Genomic DNA, 22,182 nt, shown 5'->3' with positions numbered 1-22,182 from the left:
GGAGTGGATAGTTAGAGCTGGGAGTTTTAGGATGAATAGTTTATTCACCAACAAATGCAATTTGGTGAATTTGGATTGAAATATGCGAATAGTTTCAAACTAACAAAAAAAGGGGGGGGGGGGAAATTCCCCCCAAAAGTTGAAATGTTTTGTTTCAATTTTTCATTTCAAAATGATGTTTCATTTTGAAATTTAGCTAGATTTATTTAAAAACAAACAAAGGTAAAAAAAAACACACCTGGAAACAAAAAACTGAAAAATCAATTATGCGCTCAGTTCTATGCATAATTAACCATAAGTTAATAACCACATGCAATGCTGGCAAAGTGTTCTCTCACATTCTCAATTCTAGTAGATCTTGGAATGAAACATCCCACACCAGCATCTTAATGTTGAAATTATGCCCAAACCCAGGAAACCAACATTTCCCTACATTGCTCCCACTTTTTCTGCTCCTTTGCTGTCCAGCCAGATTGCAGAACCAACCTTTCACCAGCTAAAAGTTAAAAAATGCCTCACTCATGCTCCTGTAAACATACAGTTCATTGGAAACCAAACATTAGCTTAAGATATGAAGGAATAAGGGTTGGAAGCCCGGTAGTAAAACAATTTCTGTGTTGCCTGGAATAGTTGAGCATGCATCTAAAACCTGTCTGACTGGCTGCAGCACAAGTCTTCATCTAGGGAGATGGCTTCTCTGCTTCAAGGGGTTCGTCGCCTACCTGCCTGGCTTCTACTAGTTCTGCCCCTCTGGAGCCTTTCGGAAGGGGGAAAGCTATTGATGATTCCCCTAGATGGCAGTCACTGGTTCAGCATGCGCTCAGTAGTATGGCGGCTTTGGCAGAGAGGACATGAAATAGTAGCGGTTGTGCCAGAAGCAAGTGTTCAGATACAGCCATCGGAGCACTATACAGTGAAGACATACTCTGTGCCGTACACCAAGGAATACTTGGAAGCCGAATTTAAAAGACTGGGGCATCATATATTTGCACCTCAACCTTTCCTGGAAAAGATCACGAAAACATTCGCAAGGATAGGAAATATTACGGCACACTTACTCAGTTCCTGCAAACAGCTTCTGTCCAACAAAGAGCTGATCACCTACCTCAAAGACAGTGCATTTGATGCTGTCTTGATGGATCCTATGTTTCTATGTGGACAAATAGTAGCCGAATATTTGTCCCTACCTTCTGTTTACTTCTCACGGGGAATTCCGTGTGGATTCGAATTTCAGGCCACCCAGTGTCCAAACCCTGCTTCTTATGTCCCCAAATTCTTCACCAGCTATACAGACCACATGGCATTTCCCCAGCGTGTGTGGAACGTCTTAGTCAGCTCAGCAGAGTTCTTGAGCTGTTCCCTTCTTTATTCATCCCATGAAGATCTGATCAGGGAGTTCCTTCAACAAGATCTGACAGTGCCAGAGCTTTTAAGTCATGCATCTATTTGGCTGTTGAGATATGACTTTGTGTTTGAGTATCCGAGGCCTGTGATGCCCAACATGGTTTTAATTGGAGGCATAAACTGTGGCCAGGAGAAACCATTATCTCAGGTTAGTTCTTTTTTACAATTAAAACTGGACTATCCTACTAGCACCCACTATTAGATAACGCTTCTATTGGTTAAAACAAAATAAAAGTAAGGAAGCAACAGCATGGAAAAGCATCCTCTAAGATGCTTAGAAAAGCATCCTCTCTTAGAGTCATAAGTAGTCACTTATATAATGAGAGATCCTCAGTTGTCCACAAACAAGACATGGAAGGCTAGGGTTTTACTGTCTAGAATATTCTCATTTCATATATTTCTTCATGAGACTTGTGGGGTCACCCAGTATACCAAATAATATTGAAACTTTGCATTATTAGAGTGGCACCTTTCATGAAGAGTAGGACAGACATTAATTAAGTGACAGCTTTCATACAAGGTAGGTGGGTACTAGCCTCGTTTTGACAGACTAACTACCTAACATTCAGAGATGAAGAACCATCCTCACATAAAGTAGTTGTAATAGTCAGGCATGGAACTCAGAATACTGATGGGGGACAGAGAATGAGATGGTTAAAAATGTGCTTGACTCAGTAGATTGACAGGGCAACTCGTAACTATACACAATATTTATTTAACAAGTTTGCCTTTCACGCTCCATGTTGTTTCAAGACTTGTTGGATCATATTAAAGAAGTTCTGTATTAAAATCACAAATGAGTTTGATTCCCCATAGTTTAAATTCCAGGGTATTACTAATTAAGAGGTCTCTTGGGTTTTGGTACTGTTTCTCTCCCTCTATGTGTGAAACTTGCAAGCTGCTAATTGTGTTAGTACATTCTAAGACAGAGTCTGTTCTCAAAGCAATTCACAGAGACTCAAAGCAATACTCTAACAACAGACACAGCACCCAGAGACTCCCCGCCCTTTTGTTGTATTAACAATTGTGATTAAAATAGAGATAGAGGATGTATGTGGACGGATGCTTGGTGTGGATAACAACTGAATGATCAGGGAGGTGCCAGCCTAAGAATCCAGTGTCCATCGGCTGAAGAAGGCGTCAAGTGGAAATAACCAGAGGACCCCCGGAGGGCAGACTGGAATCCACCCAACAGCCTCAAGAATGGGAGAACCAAAGAACAAGATAACATCTAGCAGCACGGAGCCGTCAGGAATGTGCCATCTGCTGATTGATTCAGCAACAGCATGATGAAGCAATTCCCACAGACTGGCCTAGGAAGAAATTCCTATAAAAAGAGACTCTAAAAAGTGAGAACTTTGGGGTCTGATTCTGCAAACCAACTTCCAGGAGCATCAGATGAGCATCTGACAAGGCCCTGCTCCCTCCTCATGTCCTGGCCAGTGGCTTGGCATGAGCAACTCTAAGGCTGGTAACTATGATAACAACCTTGCAGAACCTGTGTGTGTGTGTGTGTGTGTGTGTATATGAATGAATGTGTGAAGAAATATGAGATTGAATGGAATGTTATAGCTATAACTAACTGCTTACTATGATAACAACCTTGCAGAACCTGTGTGTGTGTGTTTGTATGAATGAATGAGTGAATAAAGATGAGATTGAATGGAATGTTACAGCTGTAACTAACTGCTTACTATGATTCTTTCTGTATTCACAATAAATGTGGTATTTTGCCTTTTTCCCTTTAATAAGATCCTGCTGGTTTTTAATTTATTGGTACAACATTTTGGTGGAGAATTGCGAAAGGGGGAATATTGGTAAAAAACCTCAGTTATTGTAAATATTGGTGTGCACACCGCCAGCTCTAGTGAGCTAGGCATTTCTATTAGGTTAACCAGACCTGCTGGCCTCCGAGAAGGTAGCAGGGGACCTGCTGGCCTCCAAGAAGGTAGCAGGAAAAACAGATTAAACCAGACCTGCTGGCCTCCGAGAAGGTAGCAGGGGACCTGCTGGCCTCCGAGAAGGTAGCAGGGAAGAACAGATTAAACTAGACCTGCTGGCCTCCGAGAAGGTAGCAGGGAAAACAAATTAAACCAGACCTGCTGGCCTCCGAGAAGGTAGCAGGGGACCTGCTGGCCTCCGAGAAGGTAGCAGGGAAGAACAGGTTAACCGGACCGGCTGGCCTCCGAGAAGGTAGCAGGGAGAAATAGGTTAACCAGACCTGCTGGCCTCCGGGAAGGTAGCAGGGGACCTGCTGGCCTCCGGGAAGGTAGCAGGGGAAAAACGCATAGATTAAGCTATGATTTCAGAATCTAGGCTGTGTCACTTGCTAAGTAATACCAGCAGTGACAAAGAGATTGAAATATCCATGTTAAGATGTTTAAAAGAAAACAGGGTAAGCCAGTACCAGAGGGAGGAATGGAGTCAGAAGGAACTCCAACCTCACCTTTTGTTAAAGAAATTACACCTTTTAAACAAAACCTTCAAAAATTTGGGCACAGTCCTTGGACTAAACAAGCCCTAGCTGATCTCTGCACTATTTCGGACCTAGAGGATAGATTGGCTCAGTATATCCTCATATACAAACCTTCTAGTGCTGCCAAAAGAGATGCAGCAGCAATTTGGTTGTTGTGGGAGGCATGTAAGGATTCTTCCCTCCGCTTGTCTTCATGTAAAGAGGAAAAGGCACAAACGGAAAAGGGAGCAGACAATTGGAAGGTGCTGGCTACAAATACCCAAAGCCAGCTGAAAATAGTGAAAGAGGCACTCCAGGAATACAAAAAGAGTGAAAAAGTTAACTCTGCAGAGGCTGGAGGGAGGCAGGTAAAGGGGGAGAAGGTCCTATGTATGGCACCCCCAGGCATAATTACAAAGAGAAAGAGTAAAAAAAAAAAAAAGTTAACTCTGCAGAGGCTGGAGGGAATTAAGCAGCTAAACTTTGTGAAAATGTTAAAAAGGAAAAAAAAGTGTTAGAGAAAGAGCATTCTTGGTTTCTTTGCAGCCATTCTGAGGGAAAAATGGGCCCTTTTCCAAAGGAATGTCTGTAAATTAGCCAGGCAAAAATAAACTGATTAAAATCATTTGACTGGACAATTTAGTCAAATTTGCTAAAAGAACATAAGAGGGTTCTATTGGAACTTAGCTGCCTCAAATGTATAAAGGGAATGTAAGATGTAAAAAAAAAACCAGAGCAGTGTGGAAGGGATGTTAAAGAAAATGTGTATGTATCTATCTCTGTGTGTGTAAATATGTAAAGTTCTAAGGACCAGTTGGTTTTGTTTTAAATAATGCCACTAAAAATCCATTTGACTCTTTAATTCAAAGTTGCAAAACTGACAGACCTTTTTGCTAGACACAGGTAATTAGTGTTGTTTGGCTTTGGGATTTGGCATTTAACCCTTAAAAGGTAACTCAATGCTTTACAAAATTTAAAATGTTTTTAAGTTGTGGCTGCAGCAGTGCAGTCAAAATCAGGAGAATATAAAAAAAAAATTCTGGATTCTTTTTGTTTGTTTGTTTTTGTAACAAAATAGCAGATGAGAGTTGTAGTACAAAAAAAAAAATTAAAGACAGTGCCCCTCTGAAGCAACAGCAGGGGTGAGGTGCACAAAACAAAAAGAAGCAATGTGAGAAACACTGAGTCTTAAAATGGCTCTGAGTAATCAGACTGTCACTTTGATAAAGGTACATGAAACCTCTGTAAGCAAAAAAAGAAATAGTGACACCTTATGTAAAAATGGATCTGGATAATGTTATAGAAGTTAAACTATGGAAGGAATGTGCATTTGCCCCAGAACATGTGCAGGGTATATTGTAGAAGGGGCAAAAGAAATGCAAACATATCATGCTACTTAATTAAAATGCTATTCGGGCTCCAAAGGGAGCCACAATAGGTTGGGTTTTCTTTTTCAGATTGCTGTGTGTTTTGGAAGCAGAAGTTAAAAGTAATCAAAACTCTGGTGAAAGTTGATGGTGTCCCTTTTAAGATAGAGTCTCTGAGCTGCTGATGGCTTTAAATCCAAAAGCAGGAAGCTTCTGTGAAAATGCAAATGACCTAAATGATAAAGGAAGGAAAGAACTAGCAGCACAAAGGAGCTGCAGATAAAGGACATACCTGGTCAGCAAACAAATTGTCTAAATAAAAGGCATGGGATAACAAGATAATTTTAATAAATTTAATGATAATAAGTATCCCTGTAACAACGTATAGTGTGTATGATTTTTGGAAAAACCCTTTAAGGTCGTATGGTAATGATGCTTCTCAGTTATTACCTGTAAATAAAACTTAAAGCTTAACACAGCAGGAAAAACATTATAAACTTGGTCTGCTGTATAAGAAGGAAAACTCAGGGATTTAATGACTAAACAGTGGGATAATTTCCCCATAACCCTTAAAAGATAAAAGCCATTGAAACCTGGCCCACCTATAGAACAAAAACAGAAAAATGTGGGGGCAATTCCTCTGTTTTGCCTGCAATCAGCAAGGGTATTTGTAAAAGAAATATTTTAAGCAATAATCTGCCACCCCAAAAGGGGTAGAAACATGTTCTTTTTGTCTTTCAGAAAAATCAGGAAAAGCTGATGCCAGCTGAAAAGTAACCCAATACCATGAATCTACTGTCACAATAGAAATTGTGTTTTGTGTTCTATGTTTTGTCTTGTGTTTTGTCTTGTTGCTAGCACTGTTGTGTGTTAAAAAAAAAAAAAAAAAGATACTGAAGACCTGCAGGAACTTAAAAATAAATTAAGCTCTCTGTCCCAGCTACAGGACAGCCTGATACAAAAACAAGTACATGCCAACGTAGACTTGGTCCAAATTGGTCTGGGTAACCTAAAAGGCCGATGGAATCTTTAGTAATGGCTTAATACTACCACATGGCTTATCCATTAAAAAAAAAAATATTAGAAATAGGAAACTACACAGCCATAGCTCTGGGATGCACTGAAATGCAGATACTTGCACGAGCTACTTTGGAACACAAAATGTTCTGCGTCATATTGGGAAATATTAAGGGTTTGATGCATTTGTTAAAACAAAGAAAGAGATCATTGTTTGACACTTATCAACATGAATGGATGCAATATGTTTCCAGTATTGTGAAACCAGACTTGTTAATGGGAGAAATTGTTGTCAAAATTGCACACCAACAGTCCCTGGAGGCAAAGGTATTGAAGGTTAACCCACTCCCCATATTACACATGGGATCCTTCTGGCTACCCTGGACCTTGAGCCAGTGGGCTGGGGAGGGAGGGAAGCTATTGGACACTAGAGGTTGTATCGAATGGACTCCTCAAAAGTGGGTGTGCCTCACCTTGCCTATTGCCCCAGAACCTTGTAGTAAAGATACATCACTAGGATCATGTATGTGGGATGAATTGGAATCACAAACTCAAATTGCCTCATGGTACCTTCTCTTGAATAGGCTACATAGAAAGTGACACTGACGATTATAAATCTTAGTGTCAAAAGGGGGATTATGTTGGATCATATTAAAGAAGTTCTGTATTAAAATCACAAATGAGTTTGATTCCCCATAGTTTAAATTCCAGGGTATTACTAATTAAGAGGTCTCTTGGGTTTTGGTACTGTTTCTCTCCCTCTATGTGTGAAACTTGCAAGCTGCTAATTGTGTTAGTACATTCTAAGACAGAATCTGTTCTCAAAGCAATTCACAGAGACTCAAAGCAATACTCTAACAACAGAAACAGCACCCAGAGACTCCCCGCCCTTTTGTTGTATTAACAATTGTGATTAAAATAGAGATAGAGGATGTATGTGGACGGATGCTTGGTGTGGATAACAACTGAATGATCAGGGAGGTGCCAGCCTAAGAATCCAGTGTCCATCGGCTGAAGAAGGCGTCAAGTGGAAATAACCAGAGGACCCCCGGAGGGCAGACTGGAATCCACCCAACAGCCTCAAGAATGGGAGAACCAAAGAACAAGATAACATCTAGCAGCACGGAGCCGTCAGGAATGTGCCATCTGCTGATTGATTCAGCAACAGCATGATGAAGCAATTCCCACAGACTGGCCTAGGAAGAAATTCCTATAAAAAGAGACTCTAAAAAGTGAGAACTTTGGGGTCTGATTCTGCAAACCAACTTCCAGGAGCATCAGATGAGCATCTGACAAGGCCCTGCTCCCTCCTCATGTCCTGGCCAGTGGCTTGGCATGAGCAACTCTAAGGCTGGTAACTATGATAACAACCTTGCAGAACCTGTGTGTGTGTGTGCGTGTGTGTGTATATGAATGAATGTGTGAAGAAATATGAGATTGAATGGAATGTTATAGCTATAACTAACTGCTTACTATGATAACAACCTTGCAGAACCTGTGTGTGTGTGTTTGTATGAATGAATGAGTGAATAAAGATGAGATTGAATGGAATGTTACAGCTGTAACTAACTGCTTACTATGATTCTTTCTGTATTCACAATAAATGTGGTATTTTGCCTTTTTCCCTTTAATAAGATCCTGCTGGTTTTTAATTTATTGGTACAACATTTTGGTGGAGAATTGCGAAAGGGGGAATATTGGTAAAAAACCTCAGTTATTGTAAATATTGGTGTGCACACCGCCAGCTCTAGTGAGCTAGGCATTTCTATTAGGTTAACCAGACCTGCTGGCCTCCGAGAAGGTAGCAGGGGACCTGCTGGCCTCCAAGAAGGTAGCAGGAAAAACAGATTAAACCAGACCTGCTGGCCTCCGAGAAGGTAGCAGGGGACCTGCTGGCCTCCGAGAAGGTAGCAGGGAAGAACAGATTAAACTAGACCTGCTGGCCTCCGAGAAGGTAGCAGGGAAAACAGATTAAACCAGACCTGCTGGCCTCCGAGAAGGTAGCAGGGGACCTGCTGGCCTCCGAGAAGGTAGCAGGGAAGAACAGGTTAACCGGACCGGCTGGCCTCCGAGAAGGTAGCAGGGAGAAATAGGTTAACCAGACCTGCTGGCCTCCGGGAAGGTAGCAGGGGACCTGCTGGCCTCCGGGAAGGTAGCAGGGGAAAAACGCATAGATTAAGCTATGATTTCAGAATCTAGGCTGTGTCACTTGCTAAGTAATACCAGCAGTGACAAAGAGATTGAAATATCCATGTTAAGATGTTTAAAAGAAAACAGGGTAAGCCAGTACCAGAGGGAGGAATGGAGTCAGAAGGAACTCCAACCTCACCTTTTGTTAAAGAAATTACACCTTTTAAACAAAACCTTCAAAAATTTGGGCACAGTCCTTGGACTAAACAAGCCCTAGCTGATCTCTGCACTATTTCGGACCTAGAGGATAGATTGGCTCAGTATATCCTCATATACAAACCTTCTAGTGCTGCCAAAAGAGATGCAGCAGCAATTTGGTTGTTGTGGGAGGCATGTAAGGATTCTTCCCTCCGCTTGTCTTCATGTAAAGAGGAAAAGGCACAAACGGAAAAGGGAGCAGACAATTGGAAGGTGCTGGCTACAAATACCCAAAGCCAGCTGAAAATAGTGAAAGAGGCACTCCAGGAATACAAAAAGAGTGAAAAAGTTAACTCTGCAGAGGCTGGAGGGAGGCAGGTAAAGGGGGAGAAGGTCCTATGTATGGCACCCCCAGGCATAATTACAAAGAGAAAGAGTAAAAAAAAAAAAAAGTTAACTCTGCAGAGGCTGGAGGGAATTAAGCAGCTAAACTTTGTGAAAATGTTAAAAAGGAAAAAAAAGTGTTAGAGAAAGAGCATTCTTGGTTTCTTTGCAGCCATTCTGAGGGAAAAATGGGCCCTTTTCCAAAGGAATGTCTGTAAATTAGCCAGGCAAAAATAAACTGATTAAAATCATTTGACTGGACAATTTAGTCAAATTTGCTAAAAGAACATAAGAGGGTTCTATTGGAACTTAGCTGCCTCAAATGTATAAAGGGAATGTAAGATGTAAAAAAAAAACCAGAGCAGTGTGGAAGGGATGTTAAAGAAAATGTGTATGTATCTATCTCTGTGTGTGTAAATATGTAAAGTTCTAAGGACCAGTTGGTTTTGTTTTAAATAATGCCACTAAAAATCCATTTGACTCTTTAATTCAAAGTTGCAAAACTGACAGACCTTTTTGCTAGACACAGGTAATTAGTGTTGTTTGGCTTTGGGATTTGGCATTTAACCCTTAAAAGGTAACTCAATGCTTTACAAAATTTAAAATGTTTTTAAGTTGTGGCTGCAGCAGTGCAGTCAAAATCAGGAGAATATAAAAAAAAAATTCTGGATTCTTTTTGTTTGTTTGTTTTTGTAACAAAATAGCAGATGAGAGTTGTAGTACAAAAAAAAAAATTAAAGACAGTGCCCCTCTGAAGCAACAGCAGGGGTGAGGTGCACAAAACAAAAAGAAGCAATGTGAGAAACACTGAGTCTTAAAATGGCTCTGAGTAATCAGACTGTCACTTTGATAAAGGTACATGAAACCTCTGTAAGCAAAAAAAGAAATAGTGACACCTTATGTAAAAATGGATCTGGATAATGTTATAGAAGTTAAACTATGGAAGGAATGTGCATTTGCCCCAGAACATGTGCAGGGTATATTGTAGAAGGGGCAAAAGAAATGCAAACATATCATGCTACTTAATTAAAATGCTATTCGGGCTCCAAAGGGAGCCACAATAGGTTGGGTTTTCTTTTTCAGATTGCTGTGTGTTTTGGAAGCAGAAGTTAAAAGTAATCAAAACTCTGGTGAAAGTTGATGGTGTCCCTTTTAAGATAGAGTCTCTGAGCTGCTGATGGCTTTAAATCCAAAAGCAGGAAGCTTCTGTGAAAATGCAAATGACCTAAATGATAAAGGAAGGAAAGAACTAGCAGCACAAAGGAGCTGCAGATAAAGGACATACCTGGTCAGCAAACAAATTGTCTAAATAAAAGGCATGGGATAACAAGATAATTTTAATAAATTTAATGATAATAAGTATCCCTGTAACAACGTATAGTGTGTATGATTTTTGGAAAAACCCTTTAAGGTCGTATGGTAATGATGCTTCTCAGTTATTACCTGTAAATAAAACTTAAAGCTTAACACAGCAGGAAAAACATTATAAACTTGGTCTGCTGTATAAGAAGGAAAACTCAGGGATTTAATGACTAAACAGTGGGATAATTTCCCCATAACCCTTAAAAGATAAAAGCCATTGAAACCTGGCCCACCTATAGAACAAAAACAGAAAAATGTGGGGGCAATTCCTCTGTTTTGCCTGCAATCAGCAAGGGTATTTGTAAAAGAAATATTTTAAGCAATAATCTGCCACCCCAAAAGGGGTAGAAACATGTTCTTTTTGTCTTTCAGAAAAATCAGGAAAAGCTGATGCCAGCTGAAAAGTAACCCAATACCATGAATCTACTGTCACAATAGAAATTGTGTTTTGTGTTCTATGTTTTGTCTTGTGTTTTGTCTTGTTGCTAGCACTGTTGTGTGTTAAAAAAAAAAAAAAAAAGATACTGAAGACCTGCAGGAACTTAAAAATAAATTAAGCTCTCTGTCCCAGCTACAGGACAGCCTGATACAAAAACAAGTACATGCCAACGTAGACTTGGTCCAAATTGGTCTGGGTAACCTAAAAGGCCGATGGAATCTTTAGTAATGGCTTAATACTACCACATGGCTTATCCATTAAAAAAAAAAATATTAGAAATAGGAAACTACACAGCCATAGCTCTGGGATGCACTGAAATGCAGATACTTGCACGAGCTACTTTGGAACACAAAATGTTCTGCGTCATATTGGGAAATATTAAGGGTTTGATGCATTTGTTAAAACAAAGAAAGAGATCATTGTTTGACACTTATCAACATGAATGGATGCAATATGTTTCCAGTATTGTGAAACCAGACTTGTTAATGGGAGAAATTGTTGTCAAAATTGCACACCAACAGTCCCTGGAGGCAAAGGTATTGAAGGTTAACCCACTCCCCATATTACACATGGGATCCTTCTGGCTACCCTGGACCTTGAGCCAGTGGGCTGGGGAGGGAGGGAAGCTATTGGACACTAGAGGTTGTATCGAATGGACTCCTCAAAAGTGGGTGTGCCTCACCTTGCCTATTGCCCCAGAACCTTGTAGTAAAGATACATCACTAGGATCATGTATGTGGGATGAATTGGAATCACAAACTCAAATTGCCTCACGGTACCTTCTCTTGAATAGGCTACATAGAAAGTGACACTGACGATTATAAATCTTAGTGTCAAAAGGGGGATTATGTTGGATCATATTAAAGAAGTTCTGTATTAAAATCACAAATGAGTTTGATTCCCCATAGTTTAAATTCCAGGGTATTACTAATTAAGAGGTCTCTTGGGTTTTGGTACTGTTTCTCTCCCTCTATGTGTGAAACTTGCAAGCTGCTAATTGTGTTAGTACATTCTAAGACAGAATCTGTTCTCAAAGCAATTCACAGAGACTCAAAGCAATACTCTAACAACAGAAACAGCACCCAGAGACTCCCCGCCCTTTTGTTGTATTAACAATTGTGATTAAAATAGAGATAGAGGATGTATGTGGACGGATGCTTGGTGTGGATAACAACTGAATGATCAGGGAGGTGCCAGCCTAAGAATCCAGTGTCCATCGGCTGAAGAAGGCGTCAAGTGGAAATAACCAGAGGACCCCCGGAGGGCAGACTGGAATCCACCCAACAGCCTCAAGAATGGGAGAACCAAAGAACAAGATAACATCTAGCAGCACGGAGCCGTCAGGAATGTGCCATCTGCTGATTGATTCAGCAACAGCATGATGAAGCAATTCCCACAGACTGGCCTAGGAAGAAATTCCTATAAAAAGAGACTCTAAAAAGTGAGAACTTTGGGGTCTGATTCTGCAAACCAACTTCCAGGAGCATCAGATGAGCATCTGACAAGGCCCTGCTCCCTCCTCATGTCCTGGCCAGTGGCTTGGCATGAGCAACTCTAAGGCTGGTAACTATGATAACAACCTTGCAGAACCTGTGTGTGTGTGTGCGTGTGTGTGTATATGAATGAATGTGTGAAGAAATATGAGATTGAATGGAATGTTATAGCTATAACTAACTGCTTACTATGATAACAACCTTGCAGAACCTGTGTGTGTGTGTTTGTATGAATGAATGAGTGAATAAAGATGAGATTGAATGGAATGTTACAGCTGTAACTAACTGCTTACTATGATTCTTTCTGTATTCACAATAAATGTGGTATTTTGCCTTTTTCCCTTTAATAAGATCCTGCTGGTTTTTAATTTATTGGTACAACAGACTCATCAGTGCCTCCTGGAGAACTTTTGAAAGGGGTCTGAATTGAAATTAATATTCTGTCATTCTCTCTTCCCCAGGCTTTAAGGAAAACATATTGGTAAGAAATAGGACATTTATTGGTTCACTTGCCCTTGCAGTTAGCGTTTCACTTGGTCAGAATCCTTTGTTTATGTCATCACAGGTAGTTGCAGATTCCTATTTAGCCCTTTCTGGGCGATACGAGTCTCAAAATCTTCCACCTGTCTATGTCTAGGCAACTGTGAAATTTTTTTTTTATTTAAAAGAAAATTAAATTACAGGATTTTCAATATTCTTAAGATCCAGACAGAACTGATGAATCAGGAATGTAAAAGTGCCTCTTTTTTCAAGCCATTGTTTATGTCATTAAGCTTTAAAAACACTAACCATGTTTCCACAACTGTATGATTTGAAAAGAAAAACCTCAGACCTAAGCCTGAATTTCCTGACACCTTTGGTGTGTCAACAGAAAACAATGCATTTAGCTGCTTTTGGGTGCCAGGAAATATATGACTTGGTTTGCATTGCACCTTCCTTTACTGAACAGAACCTGAATTCTTTCATATATTTTATTTATTTAGTACACTACACCTTTAATTATTTCCATATGGAGTCTGGATTTATGCCCCAATCCTGCAAACACTTGCACACAAAATCTTTACTCCTGGGAGCTGTCCCATAGGATTCAACAGGACGATCGCATGCATACATGTTTATAGAATCAGACCATAGTGAATTATTTTGCCTGTTAACATTATTTCCTTTCCAGGCTAGTCAAGGTGAGATCCCTTTGACTGCAAAGCACCAGAATTATGGCCCTGTGACATGGATTAGAATGGAAAGCATTGACTGGAGGTTTCTTTGTATTTGCAGGAATTTGAAAGCATTGTGAATGCCTCTGGGGAACACGGCTTTGTGGTCTTCTCCTTGGGCTCAATGGTCTCTGAGATTCCCATGAAGAAAGCCAAGCAGATTGCTGAAGCCTTTGGAAAAATACCTCAGACAGTAAGAGGAAAAGAATCTCTCTAGCACCGCTGTTGAATACAATATTGGAATAGAGTCACTGGTTACGATTCTGTATTATTTGATTATTTTTTTTTATGTATGTGTGGTATAACACTTAACACAACAAATAGCTTCAATAAGCAAAAACCTGCCCCCTCCCCTCTTATGTCAAAACAAAACCCATCTCCGCTGCTCAGCACAAACCTTCACAAAACAGATTTTGTCTGTCATGGGCTTATCTGCTCTGCTGTACAGCACAGTTTACAGGAAGAAGCAACAGCAGAAGAATTGTAAGAGGCAAGTTCTTAATATTAATGCTGCATTTATTATTTCCCAAAGGTTCTTTGGAGGTACACTGGAGAAGCACCCCCCAACCTTGCAAACAACACAAAGCTAATCAAATGGCTACCGCAGAATGATCTACTTGGTAAGTCTGGGCAGGAGAGGGCGCTATTGGCAACAATTAAGTAGGTTTCTTTGAATTTGATAAAGCTCTAAGGGAATAGTCATAAATACCATAGGTCTGTAGATTGCAAGGCCAGAAGGGCCTCTCTATAATACAGCAGAGGGATAAACACCACGGAGGGAGTGGAGTTATTCAAGTTAAGCAGTAGTGCTGGCACAAGAACAGATGGATATAAACTGGTCATCAACAAAGTTAAGGCTTGACGTTAGACAAAGTTTTCTAACCATCCGAGAAGTGAAAATCTGGAACATCCTTCCACGGGGAGCAGCAGAGACAAAAACCTAACTGGTTTCAAGACTGAGCTTGAGAAGTTTATGGAGAGGATGGTGTGATAAGATTGCCTAAAAAGCCATTTGGCCCATCTGCGACTGCTATTAGCAAATATCCCCAAGGGCTGGTGATGGAACACTAGAGGGGGAGGGCTCTGTGTTACTGCAGATAATTGTTTCCCAGGTGTCTGGCTGGTGGGTCTCGCCCACATGCTCAGGGTCTAACTGATGGCCATATTTGAGGTCCAGAAGGAATTTCCCCCCAGGTCCAATTGGCAGAGAACCTAGGAGTTTTTTGCCTTCCTCTGTAGCACGGGTCACTCAATGCTTTAAACTAGAGTAAATGGTGGATTCTCTGTAATTTGAATCCTTTACATGATGATTTGAGGACTTCAGTAACTCAGCCAGAGGTTATGGGTGTGTTACAGGAGTGGCTGGGTGAGATTCCGTGGCCTGTGATGTGAAGGAGGTCAGACTAGATGATCACGATGGTCCTTTCTGGCCTTAAAGTCTACGAATAAGGGACCATCATGATCATCTAGTCTGAACTCCTGTATAACACTGGACTTCCTTAGATTAATCCCTGTTTGAAACCACAGCAGATCTTTTAGAAAAACCTCCAGTCTTGATTTTAAAATGGCCAGTGACGTAGAATCCCCTATAACAGAGGCAATGCGTGGGGGGCGGGGGCATGCACGGTCATATGCCCACCCCCCGCCCCTTTGCGGCTTGGCTTGTACTGAGCATGCTCAGTAACACTGCTGAAGCCGGTTGCCTTCACTCTGCCCCCCCCGCCCCCCGAAGCAGGTATGGGCTGTCTGCACACAGCCTTGGGTTCCACTGGTTAATTAGCCTCACTGCTAAAAATCTGTGCCTTATTTCTATTCTAATTTTGATTAGCTTCATCCTCCAGCCATTACCTCGTGTTATACCTTTGTCTGCTAGATGATGACATTTTCCCCCCAGGTAGATACTTATAGACTGAGCTTTGTTTTATTCACATGGTAACTACTGTACATAGGGTTTATTAGATCAGCGGTTCTCAACCGGAGGTCCACGAGCCCTTTCAGGGGGGCTGTGGGACTCCGCGACAGAAACCCCAAGCCCCGGCGCCCCCCACTGCGGGGCTGAAACCCCGAGCACTGGCTGCCCACCCCCACTGGCTGCCCCCCAGAATGCGGCACTCCGGGGGGCAGCTCCATGCCCCCCACTTCCTCTTCTTGCCCCCAAGGCCCCACCCCCTGGACAGGTCAGACATGGGAAGCTGGAGTCGGGCTGTGCGGGGCAGCTGCTGCTCTGGCTGGTGTCATGGAGCAGGCAGCCCTGGCATTCCCCCGTCTGCTGCTGGTGCCCAGGGTTGCGGCTGCTCCTCAGATCACACAGCCGGTAAGAGCTGCCCAGGTAGGGTGACCCCGCACTGGGGCTGGCAGAGCCCTTGGGGAGCAGCGACCACAGGGGAGCCTTCCTACCACACAGCCCCTAGCTACCTCCTGCCTACACCCTGAGCTACCCCCCCACCCACACATAGCTCCTAGCTACCCCCCTGCCTGCACCCTGAGCTACCCTCCTGCCCACACAGAGCCCCTAGTTCCCCCCTACATATACTCTGAGCTACCCTCCTGCCCAGAGCCCCGAGCTGCCCCCTGCCTGCACCATCACCAGTTTTCAAACTTTTTGAGCTGAACCTCCACCACACACAACCCAGACAGGCTGGGTGGCCTGCTGAGGTGAGTCAGGAGGTGGAGACGGTGCTGCCTCCCTGGATCCTGCTGTGCAGAGCTGGTCCAAGCCTCACCAGCCCCTGCCCCCCCCCCCGCCCCAATAGAAGTCAAATTACGCCTATGCATGAGGGCTCACCCCTGACCTGGAGCCCCGAGTCCTCCCCCTTCCCCACTGAGTCCGGAAGTTTATATAGCCTGTTCAGGGGGGCCTCAGAAAGAAAAACATTGAGAATCCCTGTATTAGATCTTTACTAGGAGTGGACATATTGATTCTGTAAAAATAAACTCACCCTTATGTCGGAGCCATTCCCAGACCTTAGTTAGGGAAATCACCCTCTTCCTCACCTCAAATACATTCTTCTCTCTGGTGATCTCATTAAATCCCACAGTCTCACTGGAACTAGTGTCCTATTCGATGCAGCTCCCGTGTTCGCTTGGGCTTCCCAGAAGTCCACAGTCCCTGCTAGAGGTGGCTGACAGGTGAAGCACCAAGACCTGCCAAATTCAAACCGGAGAATGCACTGGGTCCCAGAGAGAGACTGCAGACCTCTCAACAGGAGCCAGAATGGGGAGGGGTCTGCTTGATGTCAGAGCTTATGGGGAGTCCCGTGAGAGGTCTGAGAATTGCGGGGGAGAAGAAAGGGAAAATTACCAAAGTTTGTTAGAGATTGAGGGGAGGAGTAAGGGTGACAGGACTTCGGGGAAGAGAGATGAGTCTAAGGAAAGGAAAGATCTGAGTGAGAACAGAAAGATTAACTAAGTTTGAAGGCTAAGGGTGAAATCCTGACCTCACAGAAGTCAATGGCAAAACTCTCATTATTTCTAGTGGGGCCAGGATTTCACTCCAAGATCTCAAAAGCTTTACAGACGATTCCAAGCTTTGCAACGATTATCCAAACTTAGTGGAACCTCTGAGACCTTTAGGCAACCCAACAAAGGGGAGTTTTAAGGAGTCTCCTCCGCCTTTCTCCCGCAGAATGCACACAACTTGGTCCTTGGCCTTCTCTTCTACACCATGTCCCTGGGTGCCCTTATCTGCTTGCATAGCTTCAGCTACCTTCTCTCGGCCAATGGTTTTAAAACCACCCTGACTGGTCTCCTCCCATCAAGTCCCACATTTCAGCCTGCCCTCTAGATACCTCTTCCCAGAGGTCTCGCTGAAGTTTAAGCTTAAGGTCCACTCCATCACTGATAATTGTAATCCTGAAGATTGTCCAGGAGCGATTCCTATGTGACCTGCACTCCAGTGTTGTTGTATTCTATATTTATAACCACCGATGCCATTGTACCGAAAGCACATCTAATACTGTGCCTCCTGCAGCTTAAAGAATTAACCAGAAATGTCTGAGCAAACAGTCTATTACAGGAATCATAGAATATCAGGGTTGGAAGGGACCTCAGGAGGTCATCTAGTCCAACCCCCTGCTCAAAGCAGGACCAATCCCCAATTAAATCATCCCAGCCAGGGCTTTGTCAAGCCTGACCTTAAAAACTTCTAAGGAAGGAGATTCTACCACCTCCCTAGGTAACACATTCCAGTGTTTCACCACCCTCTTGGTGAAAAAGTTTTTCCTAATATCCAACCTAAATCTCCCCCACTGCAACTTGAGACCATTACTCCTTGTCCTGTCCTCTTCTACCACTGAGAATAGTCTAGAACCATCCTCTCTGGAACCACCTCTCAGGTAGTTGAAAGTAGCTATCAAATCCCCCCTCATTCTTCTCTTCTGCAGACTAAACAATCCCAGTTCCCTCAGCCTCTCCTCATAAGTCATGTGTTCCAGACCCCTAATCATTTTAATAAGTCTACCTTTCCCTCACAGCTCATCCCAAAGCCCGTGCCTTTATCACCCATGGAGGCTCACATGGAATCTATGAGGGGATATGCAATGGAGTGCCAATGGTTCTGATGCCATTATTTGGAGACCAGATGGACAATGCTAAGCGGATAGAGTCTCGGGGTGCGGGAGTGACGCTGAATGTACTTGAAATGACTTCTAAGGACCTATCGGATGCATTGAATGCAGTGATTAATGATAAAAGGTCAGTAACAGGAGATATAAATGTGGCATCTTCATTTTAGGGCTATTGAATATAATGCTGGCACATTGGCTTCCAGTTAAATTGAACACTAAGCACTACCTTTGTCATATTAAGGATGTTATGTATCACTCAGCAATCAGGATTTATACACCAGTGTATTAGCATTAGGGGGCTAGTATTTTCCCCATTACTAAAGGACTTTCCTCATCAGGGTCTCTAATTATAGGTATCTAGAAGGGGCTTGAGTATGCAAATGAGATGATGCAAGTGGGTGCAGCATATATACAGTGGAAGAAAGCAATTTTCCAAGGTACATCACATGATTAAAGCCAAAAGTGTCCAGCTTCTTGGAGAATGTAAAGACAGCAATCAAAATGTGGTGGTGTCCCCTCCCCCCCCCCCCTTTTCTAGGCAGGAAAGGGAGATAAAAGCAGAGAAAAGAGAAAAAAAATCAAAGAGAGAAATGTTTGTTCCATTTCACAAGTTTTCATCAAAAAACCCAAGGGTTCCACTGAACGTTTTCAAACAAAAATGCTTTATTGGAATGTTTTTCGAGGGAGGTTGGCCTGATTTCTTGACTTGATGTAATGTACAGTGAACGTGAGCAAAATGCTGTGGAACGCCGAAGATGGCTAAGCATTAATAACTGTCCCGCCCATATCACCATTACGTCATCTCATTTGTATAGTCACTCCCATACATTGGCGTTTATCGAGCAAAGCTATGGTTCTGTTGCAGAACGTCCTTAAAGGATTACCTTATAATCGCCATGTTTTATAGAAGCTAACTCTAGCATTAATTTACTACATAGACCAGAATTTTCTCAGTCAACTCATCTTTCTATCTGTTCGCAAGCAGCAGCATCAGGCCCAGTCAAACGCTGCTTGGCCGGGCATTACGCAGGAAAGGCAGGCCACTGAGGTCTCTTAGCTTGCACGGTAGCCGAGATGGAACGTGTACAGAAAGGAGCCAGGAAAGGATTTTGATCCACTCACTGCCAGGGGCCATGTGGAGGTGACTCACCCTGCCGCGCTGGCTGTCTCACACAAGATTAGGTTACATTTGGAGTGACTGTCTGGTACAGCAGGGTAAATGCGGACGAGCCAGTTGGGTTCAGCGTGAGGAGAACTTGACCATTTTTAATAGTTTGTCTATAATTAAGCAGCCCACCCTGGACTCTCAAGGCTTCCAAGAGACCCTGTCTATTTCTGCAAGTGCTGCCTCTTTCTTCACCTTTCTCCTCTAAATTTATCTAACAGAGATTTATAGCTACTGTCTTGACTTCCTTTCCTCCAATCCCTCTCCAGTCTGGCTTCCACCCTCTCCACTCCACTCAAGACTGCCCTCCCCAAGGCAACTGGTGACCCCCTGCTGGCCAGATCTGGGGCCAATACTCCATCCTTATCCTCCTTGATTCTTCTGCTGTTTCAGTGCCATTGGCTATTCCCTTCTACTGGACACTCTGCTCTCCTTGGGCTTTCTTGGGACTGGTCTCTCTTGGATATCTTAGTACATTATTGCTCTTTATTATTTGTATTATCATAGCACCGAGACCCAGTTATGGGCCAGGACCCTCCGGTGCTAGATGCTGTACAAACCCAGAACAGAAAGATGGTGTCTTGTCCCAATGAGCTTGCAATACAAATATAAGGCAAGAGACAGCAGGTAGATAGCAATGTGGGACGGACAAGGAAACAAATGTGACTTTACCAGGCAGCGCAATAAGGAGTGCCCCAACTACCTAGCTATTCTCAGTTTTGTGTAGGCAACCCAACAAAGTGGAGTTTTGAGGAGTCTTCTCCACCTCTCTCCCGCAGAATGCACACAACTTGGTGCTTGGCCTTCTCTTCTACACCATGTCCCTGGGTGCCCTTATCTGCTTGCATGGCTTCAGCTACCATCTCTCGGCCGATGATTTTAAAACCGCCCTGACTGGTCTCCTCCCATCAAGTCCCACATTTCAGCCTGCCCTCGAGATACCTCTTCCCAGAGGCCCCCCTGAAGTTTAAGCTTAACATAGCCAAAACGAAGATCCTGATTTTTCCTCTTAAACCTTCTCTACTGGCTGCTTTCTTTGTCGATGTTAACACCTCCAGCCTCAGTTCACAGCCTGGACGCTATGTAAAGTGTCTCCCTTTTCTTAACAGGGTTTAAGACACAGAAGGGGAATAAAGCCCTTAGGGCATATGGCATGAGAAGAAAGTTAACTGATGGAATCTCTGTGGAATTTATTTCTGTAGATATAAATAATCTTCTAACTTTCTAAATAAAAAAGTATTTAAAACATTTCATTTCTTTTCTTTGTAGCTATAAAGAAAATATCATGCATCTCTCAGCCCTTCACCTCGACAGACCTATCCATCCCCTTGATCTCGCGGTGTATTGGGTGGAGTTTGTGATGAGACACAAGGGGGCCCCGCATTTGCGGCCTGCGGCCCACGATCTCAACTGGATCCAGTACCACTCTCTGGACGTCATTGCTTTTCTCCTGGCTGCCGTGCTCGTCACCGTGTTCATCTCTCTGAAGTGCTGCCTGTCCTGCTGCCGGAAGTGTTTCTGCAAAAAAGGAAGAGTGAGCAAATCGAGGAAATCCAAGGCAGAGTAACTATGGGGTTGGAGACTGGGTGCAGCTCCAGGCCTTAGGGAATGTAGGGCTCTCCTGAGCACAGTCCCAGTAAGTAACTTATGGCGGTGAGCTCAGAAATTATTCAGAGCATATTGCCTTTAAATAGCAGCTAAGTGTTTTTTTGTTCCATGTTTTGATTTGGTCTCCAATTAATTCAGAATATTTGTGAAAGCTTTGTTTAAAGCTTGTTTGATTGTTACAGATGATTCATGCCATAATGCTATGGTGTAGTGCTCAGAATATTAATGGGACCTCTGTGTTCCATTTCCTGCTGCGTTTCAGAGTAACAGCCGTGTTAGTCTGTATTCGCAAAAAGAAAAGGAGTACTTGTGGCACCTTAGAGACTAACCAATTTATTTGAGCATAAGCTTTCGTGAGCTGTAGCTCACGAAAGCTTATGCTCAAATAAATTGGTTAGTCTCTAAGGTGCCACAAGTACTCCTTTTCTATTTCCTGCTGTGTTGCTCACTCACTATCTGACTTGGGGCAAGGTTCTTCTCTGTACCTCAGTTTTCTCATCTGTGCAATGGGGATAAGATTTCTACCTTGGTACTACTATGGTGCCTATCACTCTAGTGTATGAGTGTCTGATGCATCATATTTAGATAGCACTTTGAGATCTTTGGATGAAAGTTGTCACATAAGTACCAAGTGGTGTTCTAAGTGAGGGATAGAATGTCATCCTAGCAGCCTGTTGATTGGAAATAGAGAATGGTATTTGTTCTGCCTAAGTCAATCTGTCAGTGTCTGAACTGTGTTTCAAATACACTGAACGTGAACACATTTTTCATTTGAAAGTATTATTGAGCCACCACCACCCAATCAAGTTTCACCCCAGCTGGAGCACTGAACTTGGAGCATTGTAGTCAACTGATTTGATCTTTGTTATTGATATTCTGTTAAAAATAAACCAAACAAAAATCTGTATAAATAAATCCCAAATAAAAACAAGAAAACTAATAACAGTTCTCTTTTTTTTAATTTGAAATGTATGGGCCTGATCACCTCCTCACATGCAGTAATCTTTGCACTGAGGACTAGCAGAACAGAAAAACTTGATGTGGTTGAGCATGACAGACCTATATCTTCAATTAAAACCATGTTAACATATAAAGACTAGCTCTTAGAGCTCCTGAAGTCCTCACCACAGGAAAAGCAGGAAAGACCAAGACAACGTAGTTCAGTGCGTGTTACGTTTCAAAGTATGAACAGAAAAATTAGATAAAGCCATAAATCATCTTGCTGAAAGGCTGCAATGTAATAAGACTATTTCTTAGAATCTAGAACAACCACACACAAGAATCCAAAAACAGAGAGAGAAAAAGCAGACTGCTCCCTGTGGCAGAGAGGTACAGCTTTCCCCACCTTGCCCCAGGCTGGCTCCTTCTGATTGCACGCTTC

General features: G+C 42.7%; 1 protein-coding gene across 7 annotated transcripts in view; it reads left to right on the top strand.

Moving 5' to 3' along the window:
• The window catches only part of LOC141996267 (UDP-glucuronosyltransferase 1A9-like), a 99,689-nt gene extending 77,945 nt beyond the window's left edge, over window positions 1–21,744 (top strand). For all 7 annotated transcript variants that reach the window (XM_074968238.1, XM_074968235.1, XM_074968241.1 and 4 more), the window contains exons 2-5: window positions 13,525–13,656; window positions 13,996–14,083; window positions 17,936–18,155; window positions 20,463–21,744. In XM_074968238.1, coding sequence (XP_074824339.1) covers window positions 13,525–13,656; window positions 13,996–14,083; window positions 17,936–18,155; window positions 20,463–20,760 — 738 coding nt within the window. In that variant the 3' untranslated portion in view covers window positions 20,761–21,744. The remainder of the gene's footprint in view (window positions 1–13,524; window positions 13,657–13,995; window positions 14,084–17,935; window positions 18,156–20,462) is intronic.
• The last annotated feature ends 438 nt before the right edge of the window (window positions 21,745–22,182 follow it).

The sequence above is a fragment of the Natator depressus genome, chromosome 11 (genome assembly GCF_965152275.1).
Source record: "Natator depressus isolate rNatDep1 chromosome 11, rNatDep2.hap1, whole genome shotgun sequence".
In the NCBI taxonomy this organism is placed as follows: Eukaryota; Metazoa; Chordata; order Testudines; family Cheloniidae; genus Natator; species Natator depressus.
This window is presented reverse-complemented; position numbering and strand designations above follow the sequence as displayed.